Below are 13419 nucleotides of genomic sequence, written 5' to 3'. Positions count from 1 at the left end.
CGTTCTCAATTCCAGCCAATTTTGCGTTGAAAAAGTCAAACGGCGCTCCTTCCCTTCCGAGTTCTGCCATGCGCCCAAACAGTGGTTTGTCCCCACATATGGGGTATCGGCATACTCTGGACAAATTGCACAGCAACTTTGAAGGTCTAATTTCTCCTGTTACCTTTGGGAAAATAAAAATTTGGGGGCAAAAAGATAATTTTTGTGGAAAAAAATGTTTTTTTTTATTTTCATGGCTCTGTTATAAACTTCTGTGAAGCACTTTGGGGTTCCAAGTGATCACCACACATCTAAATAAGTTCCTTGGGGGATCTAATTCAGCACGCAGTATCACACATGATAGGATTAGATACACGGCTCAGCAGTCAGTAACACACGATAGGATTAGATACACAGCTCAGTTGAAAGTATCACACAGGAGAGGATTAGGTACACAGCTCAGCAGACATTATCACACAGTATAGGGTTAGATACACAGCTCAGAAACAGGATGTGCCAAAGGAGAGGACATTTTCATTCCAAGAATTTCACTCATTCCATCTGATTTGTTTTTTGATTTTAAACACCTCCAGTTTACAGTTCAACTGTTATTTGCAATGTCCATTAACAATGCTCAGGGACAGCCCTTGAAAGTAGTAGGGATCGATTTGCAATCTCCATGCTTTTCTCATGGTCATCTTTACGTGGTCTGTTCAAGAGTTGGAAATGCCAAATATCTGTTCATCTTTGCACCAAAAGGAAAAACCAAAAATCTTGAATGAGTTGAAAATAAAATACTATCAATACTTGGGTAATCGTTTAGTTAATTTGTGTTGCAAATCTGTAGTGTTTAATATATGACGTGAAATGTTTTTATGTGCAATATAATCATTATAATTTGTTATAACTAACCACAGTTAGTTACTATGCCCAGGCAACGCCGGGCTCTTCAGCTAGTAACCTTATAAAGTGACAGTGGTCAGAACTGTAAAAATTGGCCTGTCATTAAGTAGGAAATTGGCTCTGTCACTAAGGGGTTAAAGGGAAACTGTCAGAACATTTGACCTGCCTAACCCATTTGTATGTACATACAAGTTATAGACTGCTGAAAACAGTCCTAACAGTGTGTCTCATATCAGATGTTTTGTTGCTGAGAAATCATCTTTTATCACTTTATAAAATTTGACTTCTTCCAGGCTATAAGGAGGATGGTGCTTGGAATATAATTCTACCTCCAGATCTCATTTTACATGAAGGGGAGTCACCAGTGTTATGTGTAATGGTTAACAGTGTTACCATTGTGATGTGTGATGGTTACCAGTGTGATATATGATGGCTGCTCTCCTGATCTCACTGCAGAGCTCTGTGTGATTATACCTGACACGTCTGCAGATTCTTCTCAGCTTCAGCTTCCATCTCACAAGCAGACAGGATTGTAATATTGTTGCAATACAGCAGAGCTCAGAGAGAAGCAGAAAATGTGTTTGCAAGAAGGCAAGGTTAGTGTTGAGCATTCCGATACCGCAAGTATCGGGTATCGGCCGATACTTGCTGTATCGGAATTCCGATACCGACTTCCGATATTTTTTCAATATCGGAATTCGGCATCGGAATCGGAAGTTCAAAGTTGATTGACAGACTGACGTCATCATGATGCGCGGTGTGTGCGCATCATGATGCGCCGTCATTTCGGGCCTTCCGGGGGTCTCTGCCGGCCTGCCGGGGGGCTGTGCCGGCCTGCCGGGGGGCTGTGTGGACTGCCCGGGGTCTGTACCGGCCTGCCGGGGGGCTGTGCCGGCCTGCCGGTGGTCTGTGCACCCTGTGGGGGTCTGTACCGGCCTGCCGGGGGGCTGTGCCGGCCTGCCGGTGGTCTGTGCACCCTGTGGGGGTCTGTACCGGCCTGCCGGGGGGCTGTGCCGGCCTGCCGGTGGTCTGTGCACCCTGTGGGGGTCTGTACCGGCCTGCCGGGGGGCTGTGCCGGCCTGCCGGGGGGCTGTGCTGATGTCCGGGGGTCTGTGCAAGCATCGTCCGATGGGACTACAAGTCCCATCGGGCGATGCCTGCTACCATGACAGTGATTGACACATTAGCCAATGATGGGACAGTAGTAGTCCCATCATCCGGCTAATGTGTTAAATGTTAAAAAAAAAAAAAAAAAAAATACTACATACATACTACATGCATGCTACATACATACTACATGCTACATACATACTACATATATACTACATACATACTACATACATGCTACATACATACTACATGCATGCTACATACATGCTACATACATACTACATGCATGCTACATACATACTACATGCTACATACATACTACATATATACTACATACATACTACATATATGCTACATACATACTACATACATGCTACATACATGCTACATGCTACATACATACTACATACATACTACATGCATGCTACATACATACTACATGCATGCTACATACATACTACATGCATGCTACATGCATGCTACATACATACTACATGCTACATACATACCACATACATACTACATACATACTACATACTACATATATACTACATGCATGCTACATACATACTACATGCTACATACATACCACATACATACTACATACATGCTACATACTACATACTACATACATACTACATGCATGCTACATACATACTACATGCATGCTACATACATACTACATGCCACATACATACCACATACATACTACATACATACTACATGCTACATACATACTACATATATACTACATGCATGCTACATACATACTACATGCTACATACATACCACATACATACTACATACATGCTACATACATACTACATATATACTACATGCATGCTACATACATACTACATATATACTACATGCATGCTACATACATACTACATGCTACATGCATGCTACATACATACTACATACATACTACATGCTACATACATACCACATATATACTACATACATACAATACATTCATACAATACATACATAGACATACAGTACATATAACATAGAGTAACATACTTACCAATACTTGTCACATTGTTCCCCGAAGCCATTGTCTTTTCCGGAATAAATATTAACATAACAAACCACAAAAATACTCACCCACGATCCGAAGCAGTCCACGAGTGTGTCCCACGACGATCTTGGGTAGAGAACGGCAGCATCAGATGATGCTGCCGTTCTCTACGGGCTGCAGGAATCCAATGACGGAAGGTAGGTATCCTTCCGCACTGTATTCCTCCGCCACTTAAAAAAAAAAAAGTCCCTAGTCTCACTTTATGCCATTGCTGCGTGGGAAATTCCCACACAGCAATGGCATAAAGTGAGACTAGGGACTTTTTTTTTTTTTAAGTGGCGGAGGAATACAGTGCGGAAGGATACCTACCTTCCGTCATTGGATTCCTGCAGCCCGTAGAGAACGGCAGCAACAGCTGATGCTGCAGTTCTCTACCCAAGATCGTCGTGGGACACACTCGTGGACTGCTTCGGATCGTGGGTGAGTATTTTTGAGGTTTGTTATGTTAATATTTATTCCGGAAAAGACAATGGCTTCGGGGAACAATGTGACAAGTATTGGTAAGTATGTTACTCTATGTTATATGTACTGTATGTCTATGTATGTATTGTATGAATGTATTGTATGTATGTAGTATATATGTGGTATGTATGTAGCATGTAGTGTGTATGTAGTATGTATGTAGCATGCATGTAGCATGCAGTATGTATGTAGCATGCATGTAGTATATATGTAGTATGTATGTGGTATGTATGTAGCATGTAGTATGTATGTAGCATGCATGTAGTATGTATGTAGCATGCATGTAGTATGTATGTAGCATGTAGTATGTAGCATGCATGTAGTATATATGTAGTATGTATGTAGCATGTAGTATGTATGTAGCATGCATGTAGTATATATGTAGTATGTATGTAGCATGTAGTATGTATGTAGCATGTAGTATGTATGTAGCATGCATGTAGTATGTATGTAGCATGCATGTAGTATGTATATGGTATGTATGTAGCATGTAGTATGTATGTAGCATGCATGTAGTATATATGTGTTATGTATGTGGTATGTATGTAGCATGCATGTAGCATGCATGTAGTATGTATGTAGTATATATGTAGTATGTATGTAGCATGTAGTATGTATGTAGCATGCATGTAGTATATATGTAGTATGTATGTAGCATGTAGTATGTATGTAGCATGCATGTAGTATATATGTAGTATGTAGCATGTAGTATGTATGTAGCATGCATGTAGTATATATGTAGTATGTAGCATGTAGTATGTATGTAGCATGCATGTAGTATATATGTGTTATGTATGTAGCATGCATGTAGCATGCATGTAGTATGTATGTAGTATATATGTGGTATGTATGTAGCATGCAGTATGTATGTAGCATGCATGTAGTATATATGTAGTATGTATGTTGCATGTAGTATTTATGTAGTATGAATGTAGCATGTATGTAGTATGTAGTATGAATGTAGCATGTATGTAGTATGCATGTTGTATGTATGTAGCATGTAATTATTTTTTTTTTTTTTTTTTTTATTTTTTTTTACATTTAACACATTAGCCGGATGATGGGACTACTACTGTCCCATCATTGGCTAATGTGTCAATCACTGTCATGGTAGCAGGCATCGCCCGATGGGACTTGTAGTCCCATCGGACGATGCCTGCACAGACCCCCGGAGCCTGCACAGACCACCGGCAGGCCGGCACAGACCACCGGCAGGCCGGCACAGCCCCCCGGCAGGCCGGCACAGCCCCCCGGAGCCTGCACAGCCCCCCGGCAGGCCGGCACAGCCCCCCGGCAGGCCGGCACAGCCCCCCGGAGCCTGCACAGACCACCGGCAGGCCAGCACAGACCACCGGAGCCTGCACAGACCCCCTGGCAGGCCGGCACAGCCCCCCGAAAGGCCCGTACAGACCCCAGAGAGGCTGTACAAGGGCAGGAAAGGGTTTTTCTTATTCCGATACCGGAAGTCCCATAGACTTGAATGGGACTTCCGGTATCGGAATCGGCGATACCGATACTTTTTTTAAAGATCGGCCGATACCATCCGATACGATACTTTGAAGTATCGGACGGTATCGCTCAACTCTAGGCAAGGTTCATTTTTTCTGTTCTGTGTTAGTTATTTGTCTCATACTAGTAACTCCCCTTCATGTAAAATAAGCTCAGGAGGCAGAATTATCTTCCAGGCAACATCCTCCCCATAGCCTGGAACAGCTCATTTACATATAAGAAAAATGAGAATTTTTCTGAAATAAGACAACAGATCGTAGATAACAAGGTATCATTATATTCAGCTTCCTATGACCCACATGTCCATATAGAAGGCTTAGGAGGGCTGAACCTCGTGACAGATTCCATTTAAAACAAGTTTGTCAATTTAATACAATTGTTATAAATCTCAGGATAATTGGGACCCCCACTAACCTTTAGAACAGGAGTCCCAAAGAATTAATGTGTGTATGAGCCATTCTGTCAGTCCCTTAGAAGTGTATGGAGCTTTGGTTAAAGATGCACACCACTGCTTCCTTCACACTGTGAACTTTAGGGTGTTCATTCTCTAGATTGGTAGACATTCCAGTTGTTGAACCCCCCAGTGATTGTGTATTCTTCACCAGTCATGTGTATTTAGTGGGAATCCCAATTTAATTTGTATTATATACCAACTAAGCTTTTTCTCTGCTGTCCAGCTAAAAGTTTTGTACTATCTTTGTCTTAAATATCTAAGATACCATTGCTATATGTCGCAAAAATCAAACATTGACTTTTTTATGTAATGAATATTACTTTTACTGTTTTAACTTGTGTTTGACTTTGTCTCTGATTGTATTTTATGGTCTTAACTAACTTCTTGTAATTAACAGGTGTGCCGGCAGTGTTGGCCTGGACTGATAATGGGTTCAGCATGTGCTTCGGGGTCAACCACCTCGGTCCTTTCCTTCTCACCAATCTCTTGCTAGAACGGTTAAAAAGTTGTTCCCCAAGCAGGATTGTTAACGTCACATCTAACGTTCACAAGTATCAGAAGCTGGACTTCGCTGACTTAAACTACAACATTGTGCCACTGTTCACCTACTGCCGGAGCAAGCTGGCAAATGTCTACTTTACCCAGGAGATAGCGCGGCAGATGGAGAGGCATGGAGTCACCGCATGTGCCGTTCATCCAGGTCAGGTTTCTAATGTTACCTCTTAGCATATACGGTGCCTGATTTATGACTCCAGCCATCGGTTCTTTTTCCAGTCATAAAAACCCTACATGTAGAACATGTCGACAATACAGTGGCCATTTATGTGACTGATGTCTGTTAGTCCTGTTATGCTTGAGACATCCATACTGGGAAGATATTTTTCTTTCAGTAATGATAAGTAATATATTATACGTTTGATTATATTATAATCATGATATACTGTATTGCAGTCTATCTAGTGTCACCAACATCTGAATTTAGCCCTAGTTCACACTTTCATGTGTAATATGTCATCTTAAAAGTTTGCGCAGGAGGAGAGAGAGTAGCAATACAAATTCTTCTGTCTTTACTTCTGGATTTTACTGTTAACTCATTCTGATGGCTGCTGTGTACTGTAATATATAGCAGCTTATGTAAAACGAGAGGGGGGGGGAGCGCACATGAGCAGAATCTGTAGGCACCATAAAACCAATTAGACAACCATCAAGGGGCCACTAACCTTACAGGGTTATGCACCTCTGCATAACCCCGGTGGGAGTGAGGAGCGATGTCAGTCTTGTGGACTCCTGTAGCTGGAGACGTGAAGGTCACCATGTAGAGGCTGATGGACACTGCCAAAGCTGAGCTGTATGTACGTAACCGCAGGTCCTCGTGTCACGTGATCGCAGGTCCTCAAAACCCCCGGCCAGCGGTCCGGATGGAAAAGAATGTGATGCCTGGAGCAGCTTCTGCCGCGTATCCTCAATGAGGGAAGAGTAATGAAAAAGAAAAGGAATTGCGGTCTTTGCGTAGCGCTGAGGCAGATAAAGCAGGCAAATTATAAAATGGAAAGACGCAAACTTTTATTATTCCAATTAATCCAGGTGGTATAACAATAAGGAAAGAGGAAATGACATATATAGGGAAAAGCAACAATAAAAGAAAGATAATCAATGAATAAATTAACAACACACTTGTAGTGTTAAAAAAAACTGAAGATCACAAAAAATTGTTAATAAGTGGTAAAAAAAATTAATGATAAAAAGACAAGGAATTATATAGAAAAAAAAGAGACAAAATACATGTTAATAAACTATATTTGCGCACACAGTATATTAACTTACAACATTATCGTCAAATTTAACCCTTCAGGGGCCAAAGTGCCTAATTTAAAAATCCAATAACGCTCTCTGTTAATGAGACTTGCAAACCGATCTGAAACATTCTCAGCAATTTGGCCAATAATAATGAAGCTCAAAAATTGAGGGTCCTTGTGGTGCACCACACTGAAATACTTAGACACACTATGTAGGTGATAACCACTACGAATATTGTGGCGATGTTAGTTCAGTCTGGCGTGCATAGTTTGAATAGTGCGGCCTACATATTGCAGGCCGCATGTGCATTGCAACAGGTAAACAACAAAAACTGACTGGCAATCTACACGACAATGTCATAAGTAGTGCCTGTTGTGTGCGACATAAACCTCTTTATTCCACTATGGATTGTGGAGTAGCATAGACATTTCGGGGTTTTGCAAGCAAAACAACCCAGATTGGAAGCCGTGCCCACACCCAGGGAAAGCGGTATTGCTAGGTTCTATGAAATTGCGCAAATTGTGATTCCTCCTATAGATGACCTTGGGATTATTCGGAAGATGCCTCAATAGAACCAGGTCCCCTTTTAATATAAACCAATATTTTCTAAGTAGACTCTTGACCAATAAATGTGATTGATTATATGTTGTCACAAAACTCCACTTGGTGAATTCAGAAGAGTCTTTATCATTTACCTTTTTTGTCTTGATTCGTTTAATACACTCCTCCTGAGAGAGGGTTTTACTGCAATACATAGATGCTGTTGAAGCTTAACAGGTTCCATGATTTTGACAAAATAGTAAAGCGCCAGACAGGTTTACTTAAATTCTATAGAAAATGCTTTTCAGACAACAGTGTGCACGTATAAGTAACAAAAAATGGCCTCAATGTACACAGACCAGTGATGTTTTCATTGTTATATACTGCATGAAAATCCTGTGTTTATCGGTCGTCCATGACAGCACTACCTGAGAGAGGGGATCCGCCCTTTAGGAACAGGAAACCTACAGATACAAAAAGGGTGGCACCTCTCCCACGCATCAGTTGGTTTCCTGTTCCTAAAGGACAGGACTCCCTACAGATCGTCCGTCATGGAAATAGTCCTCCCATCCTTCCTCCCTAATCCAGCTAATGAGAAGGAAGAGAAACTACACACCCTGGATGTTAGGAGATGCCTCATAGAATATCTGGCAGTCACCGACCCCTGGAAGAAAGATAATGCCCTATTTATCTCCCATCAAGGCCCTAGGAAAGGTTGTAGAGCGTCGAAAAATACACTAGCCAGATGGATTAGAGAGGCGATTTCAATAGCATACACCTCAAAGGGCAGGTCGCCACCCGGGAAGCTGAGGGCGCATTCCACCAGGGCCATGGCGACCTCATGGGCAGAAAGATCAGAAGTCTCCATTGACCAGATATGTAAGGCGGCTACTTGGTCCTCTCCGAGCACCTTTTATAGTCATTATAGGCTAGACTTGGGTGATTCCACAGACCTCTCTTTTGGTATAAGGGTACTGCAGGCTGTAGTCCCTCCCTAAATAGTTTTTACTCTCTGTAATTCTCTCAGGTGGTGCTGTCATGGACGACCGATAAAGTCTTAGTTACTCACCGGTTAACGGTATTTTTCGGAGTCCATGACAGCACCCGTATATTCCCTCCCTTTAGTTTAGTTTGGGTGTGCACGTCTTCCTCTTGTATATGCCCACTGGTGATAAACATTTATAATAATAATAAGAATACTGTACATAAATCATGCATTAACCTTGGAAGTCCTCTTGTGCTCTGTAATCCAACTTATGCGTGGGAGAGGTGCCACCCTTTTTGTATCTGTAGGTTTCCTGTTCCTAAAGGGCGGATCCCCTCTCTCAGGTGGTGCTGTCATGGACTCCGAAAAATACCGTTAACCGGTGAGTAACTAAGACTTTTCCAATCCTAGGTATCCTCTGTCGTCAATATGCATGTATGTTAGTAAAGCTAGCCATACAATTTAGATAGCTGTAGATCAGCAGCTATCCCTCCTGACTCCTCTATGCACATTCAGCTGAGCATACATGTGTTCCTAAAGAGAACCTGTTGAGCTGGACATATTATGCAAATGTGGCTGCAAAGCAGAGTGAAACTTTTTTTTTTTTTTTTGCCTTTCCATTCTGTACTTCTTCACCCTGTATTATGATGACCAATCATAAGCAGGCAGCAACAAAAAAAGAGAGAGAACATGCCCCCACCATAGCTTAGACCTTACAGCAGGTTTCTCACTCTGAGGCATGTAATGATAGAAAGTCCTGATCTCACTGCAGAGTGATTACAAGTTGCTATGAGCACAATAAACATAAGTGTGATACTGACACCTTTGAGCATCAGTATACGCCTTGTAAGGTAGCGCTTGTTATTCAGATAGGGGACACTCGCTTGGCAGCCAATAAATCACATCCAGCACAGGTTTCTTAACATAACTCCAAAAGTCCATGCGGTTTATTAGGCATCATAAACCAGGAACAGCAACAGAAAGTTCATATAAACAGCATAGCGTCCATGACAGAGCTTCCCTTTGCTTATCCTGTGGTCACACAGGTTGTGCAATGTCTAGTACATAGGTTCTTCAGCCTCAGAGTTATATCCCCTGTCCGGGTTTACCTCATGGCTGCTTCTCAGTGCAGACATTCATTCCCTCCAGGGAACTCTCACACACACGTCTCACGTGTACAGGAAGGCAGACCCATCTTCCTTCAGTCGGTCTCATGTCAGCCCAGACGAGACCTTTCATATGGACCAACCGGGTCCCAGCATTCATTCATGTGACCTACCCTAGCCACCTTATATGGTTCGTAGCCACGCCTACCGGGTCACATGGCTATGACCTCATCACAGGTCCTACAAGCATTCATACATTCTTTAGTATGGCGTTCTAGACACACCCCTGGGTGGATTTGTAGATGATTGATCCTGCCCGTCTCATCAATCATCTGAAGGCTTCTCCCTGACACATTGGAACGAAAGATCAGCTCTGCTGATCAGCACATAATCAAGCCTCCATCCCAAGGCCACCCACCTTGAGATACATAACGATCCTTTAGCACTCTGCTTCTGTTACCACTCTGGACAAGGCTATCCGTCCGTCCTGGGACACCCACACAGCGCCCCCTAGCGGACACAGTGGTCAATACACCACAGCCTCATACAGGAGTAACCTGTTCTAAGCTATACTAGAGGCTGGATCTTCTTTCCCGTGAGTATTACTGCCTCCTATGATTGGTCAATGTCATACAGGGGCAAGAAGTGCATGCACCTGTGTAAACTCTGATAACATCCACTTGGACTTGTCAAAAATTAACTTATTAGCTATACTAAACTGTCCCTTCTTTTTTGCAGGTTATGTGGCCGGGGATTGGACCTCCCAATTCTCAATTCTGTTCCGCATAGTGATGTATGTCATCACATCGGTGTTCTTCATTTCATGTCAAGCAGCTTCCCAAACTGTTATATACTGTGCTATATCTGATGACATTCTCCAGCACAATGGTGGCTTCTTCTCAGACTGTAAGCCCTGCAAGCTGCGCCCTTTTGTTAAGGACGCTGGTATTGCCAAAAAGCTTTGGGAGGCCAGTGAAGCTATGGTTGGACTTACTTCTTCAGCAAGGGAGCATCTAGCTACAAGAAGAAGATAGTTATGCTTTTTGTTTTTTCTTATGGTTGCTTTATACATAATGCTGCATGAAAATGTCTTGTCTTTTTTACATGAGTATTTATTGCATTTCAATCTGCTTTTTAATCTTCAGAAAGAAAAACTGCATTTGTACTTTATGTGCAACTAGAAAATCCACGCACTTACATAAGTAGAAGTCCTGTCCAGTTTTGTGAATTCACGAGATGTTTTTATTGTATATAGCAAAGAACTAACAGGCAAACTTTTCCCATTCACTGTTGTTCTCACTATTTTCGCTACTCCACTGGTTTTCATATCAGGAACAAGGAAAAGGAAAAAAGCACTGGCCACCTATTAGTAAAGTATTGCAGTTTCCTTTTGTATGCACTTATGAAATAGGCTCTTCACAACAAAATATGAAAAATCTTCAAAGCCTCATTCATGAAATGTGAGTAAACTAGTTTCACCTTTTAAATCTTCTTCTGGGGGTATGGCCTCCTTCAGATTTCATATTTAAATCCCCATTTTTTCCAATGAATTCATATTATTTAATGGTTATTTCTCATGAAGCATGAGATTAAATTATCATTCTTATGATCTGACTCTCAATACCATTAATTCATTAAAGGGAAACCATACTTTCCAGTATCTTTTTCAGTATATACTATTCTGAGTGAGTACATGAGCAATAAAACTGGCTATAATATTATAGTCTATGGAGGGGAAAACTGCTGAAAAGGCAGAATACATCTCTAATTTGCAATTGACTCATGAGCTGGCTGGTGGGACGAGACTTCCTGCTATGATGTTTCTCATACAAAGTACAGCTCACAGAGAGGAATTCCTGCTGTTCTTTTCCTTTTTTTTTAGCACACAGAGACAAGCAGCAACATGAAATTACACAGCATTGATGATATGAATCCAGCACTTGATTGAGGTAAAAGACTTATTAGAAAGCTCAGCACAATCTTTCAGAAGAGCGGAGGGAGCGGAAGATGTGTCTGATATGTGGGGAAGGAAGATTTCTCTAATTTGTTATAAAGTTTCTTATGTTCACCTTTAATATTTATTTCTGTAAACTTTGCTGAACCGTCAGGTCCCATCACTTTAACATATATAAAAGTCTAATATGGATGTATCAAAAGCTTCCCCATAGTGCTAATTGAATTCAAGTATAAAATTTAATTCAAGTATAAAATACTTGAGTCAAACTAGACCAATTGTCAAAAAACAACAGTACAAATAATACAGATATAAGAATTGAAAAACCTTATGTATTATTTACAGGATTATCAATATCTTTACCTGTGTTTTCTACTTTTGTGGAGAGATTGATAACACTGGTCAACACAAAAAAATCATCAGCAAAAGTAATTTGTCTGTTTTATGGAGTTTGATGTGCTGATTCCAAAAATATGCTTAGTTTTGCTCTATCACAAAGTTTATGAGAGAGAAGTATTTTTGTTATTAAGTTATTTCTGCATTTTCAATGTATGTAGTTTTTCCTATGTTGTTCCCATTTCCTTGCCTGATTTACTTAATTGTGAATTTTCTTACAGGGACAATATCAGTAAAGGTTTTAGTGAGTTTTATGGGAAGGAGTATTGACAGTGCAGTCAACCAATGACTGCTTGTCGCAAAGTCACATATTATGGGAGAGGAGCTAACTTATGAGGCGATAAGGTTTGAGTCAGTCAGAAAAGGATGGTGATGGCAGCATGGACTGGTATGAGAGACTCTGACAGGAGACTGGCCTCTACAAGGATCTGAGCCCTGCCACAGGGAGATAGAAGGGAAGGCAGCGGACAGCCGCCATTGTGAGAGGATTTTCACTGCATTTCTGGGAGGGCAAGTCACCTCACAGGGAAGAAAACAGCTCAGCCACTGAGATGTAACTGAGTGAGGGTCTTCACAGAGAGAGAACCTGAAAGCAGCCAATATCACACTGAGAAACTGCCTGTCTGCAAATGTTCATCTGTAAGCAATAGGCTAACCTGTTTACCTCACAACTGTATATAGTTATCTACCAGATTACCTCCAGTAAAATCACTTCTAAATACAAGCTGCCTCTGTCATCTCTGGGCAAATATCTACATATAGTCGGTCGGCTCATCGCATTTTTTTTTTTTTTTAGTATCTCACCACCATTGAACTGAATTTACTCTGATCTGATTTGAAGGAGAAAAATGCCTCGACCGTGTATCAATCATCCAAACAGATTCTGCTATGTGTGTTTCTTTTACACCAAAAGGCCAAGTACGTTCACTCATCATATTAAAGAGATGTACCAGGTGTACTCTTAAATGTCCACTTGGTGATCAAGACAAAAGCTGGGCCCGTCATGTCATATGCTCAAGTTGTTTAAATGGTCTTCGTGACTGGTTGAATAGGAGGAAAGTGGCTATGCCATTTGCTGTTCCCATGATTTGGAGAGAACCCAAAAATCATAGTGAGGACTGCTACTTTCGTCAAACTGAA

At 41.4% G+C, this 13419-nt stretch overlaps 1 protein-coding gene across 3 annotated transcripts in view; it reads left to right on the top strand.

Moving 5' to 3' along the window:
- LOC141096200 (retinol dehydrogenase 12-like) overlaps nt 1-11589 on the top strand; it is a 44511-nt gene extending 32922 nt beyond the window's left edge. For all 3 annotated transcript variants that reach the window (XM_073582682.1, XM_073582681.1, XM_073582683.1), the window contains exons 4-5: nt 5899-6201; nt 10668-11589. In XM_073582682.1, coding sequence (XP_073438783.1) covers nt 5899-6201; nt 10668-10963 — 599 coding nt within the window. In that variant the 3' untranslated portion in view covers nt 10964-11589. The remainder of the gene's footprint in view (nt 1-5898; nt 6202-10667) is intronic.
- The last annotated feature ends 1830 nt before the right edge of the window (nt 11590-13419 follow it).

This window comes from Dendrobates tinctorius, unplaced genomic scaffold, assembly GCF_039654945.1.
Source record: "Dendrobates tinctorius isolate UK_male_01 unplaced genomic scaffold, ASM3965494v1 ptg000073l, whole genome shotgun sequence".
NCBI lineage: Eukaryota > Metazoa > Chordata > Amphibia > Anura > Dendrobatidae > Dendrobates > Dendrobates tinctorius.
This window is presented reverse-complemented; position numbering and strand designations above follow the sequence as displayed.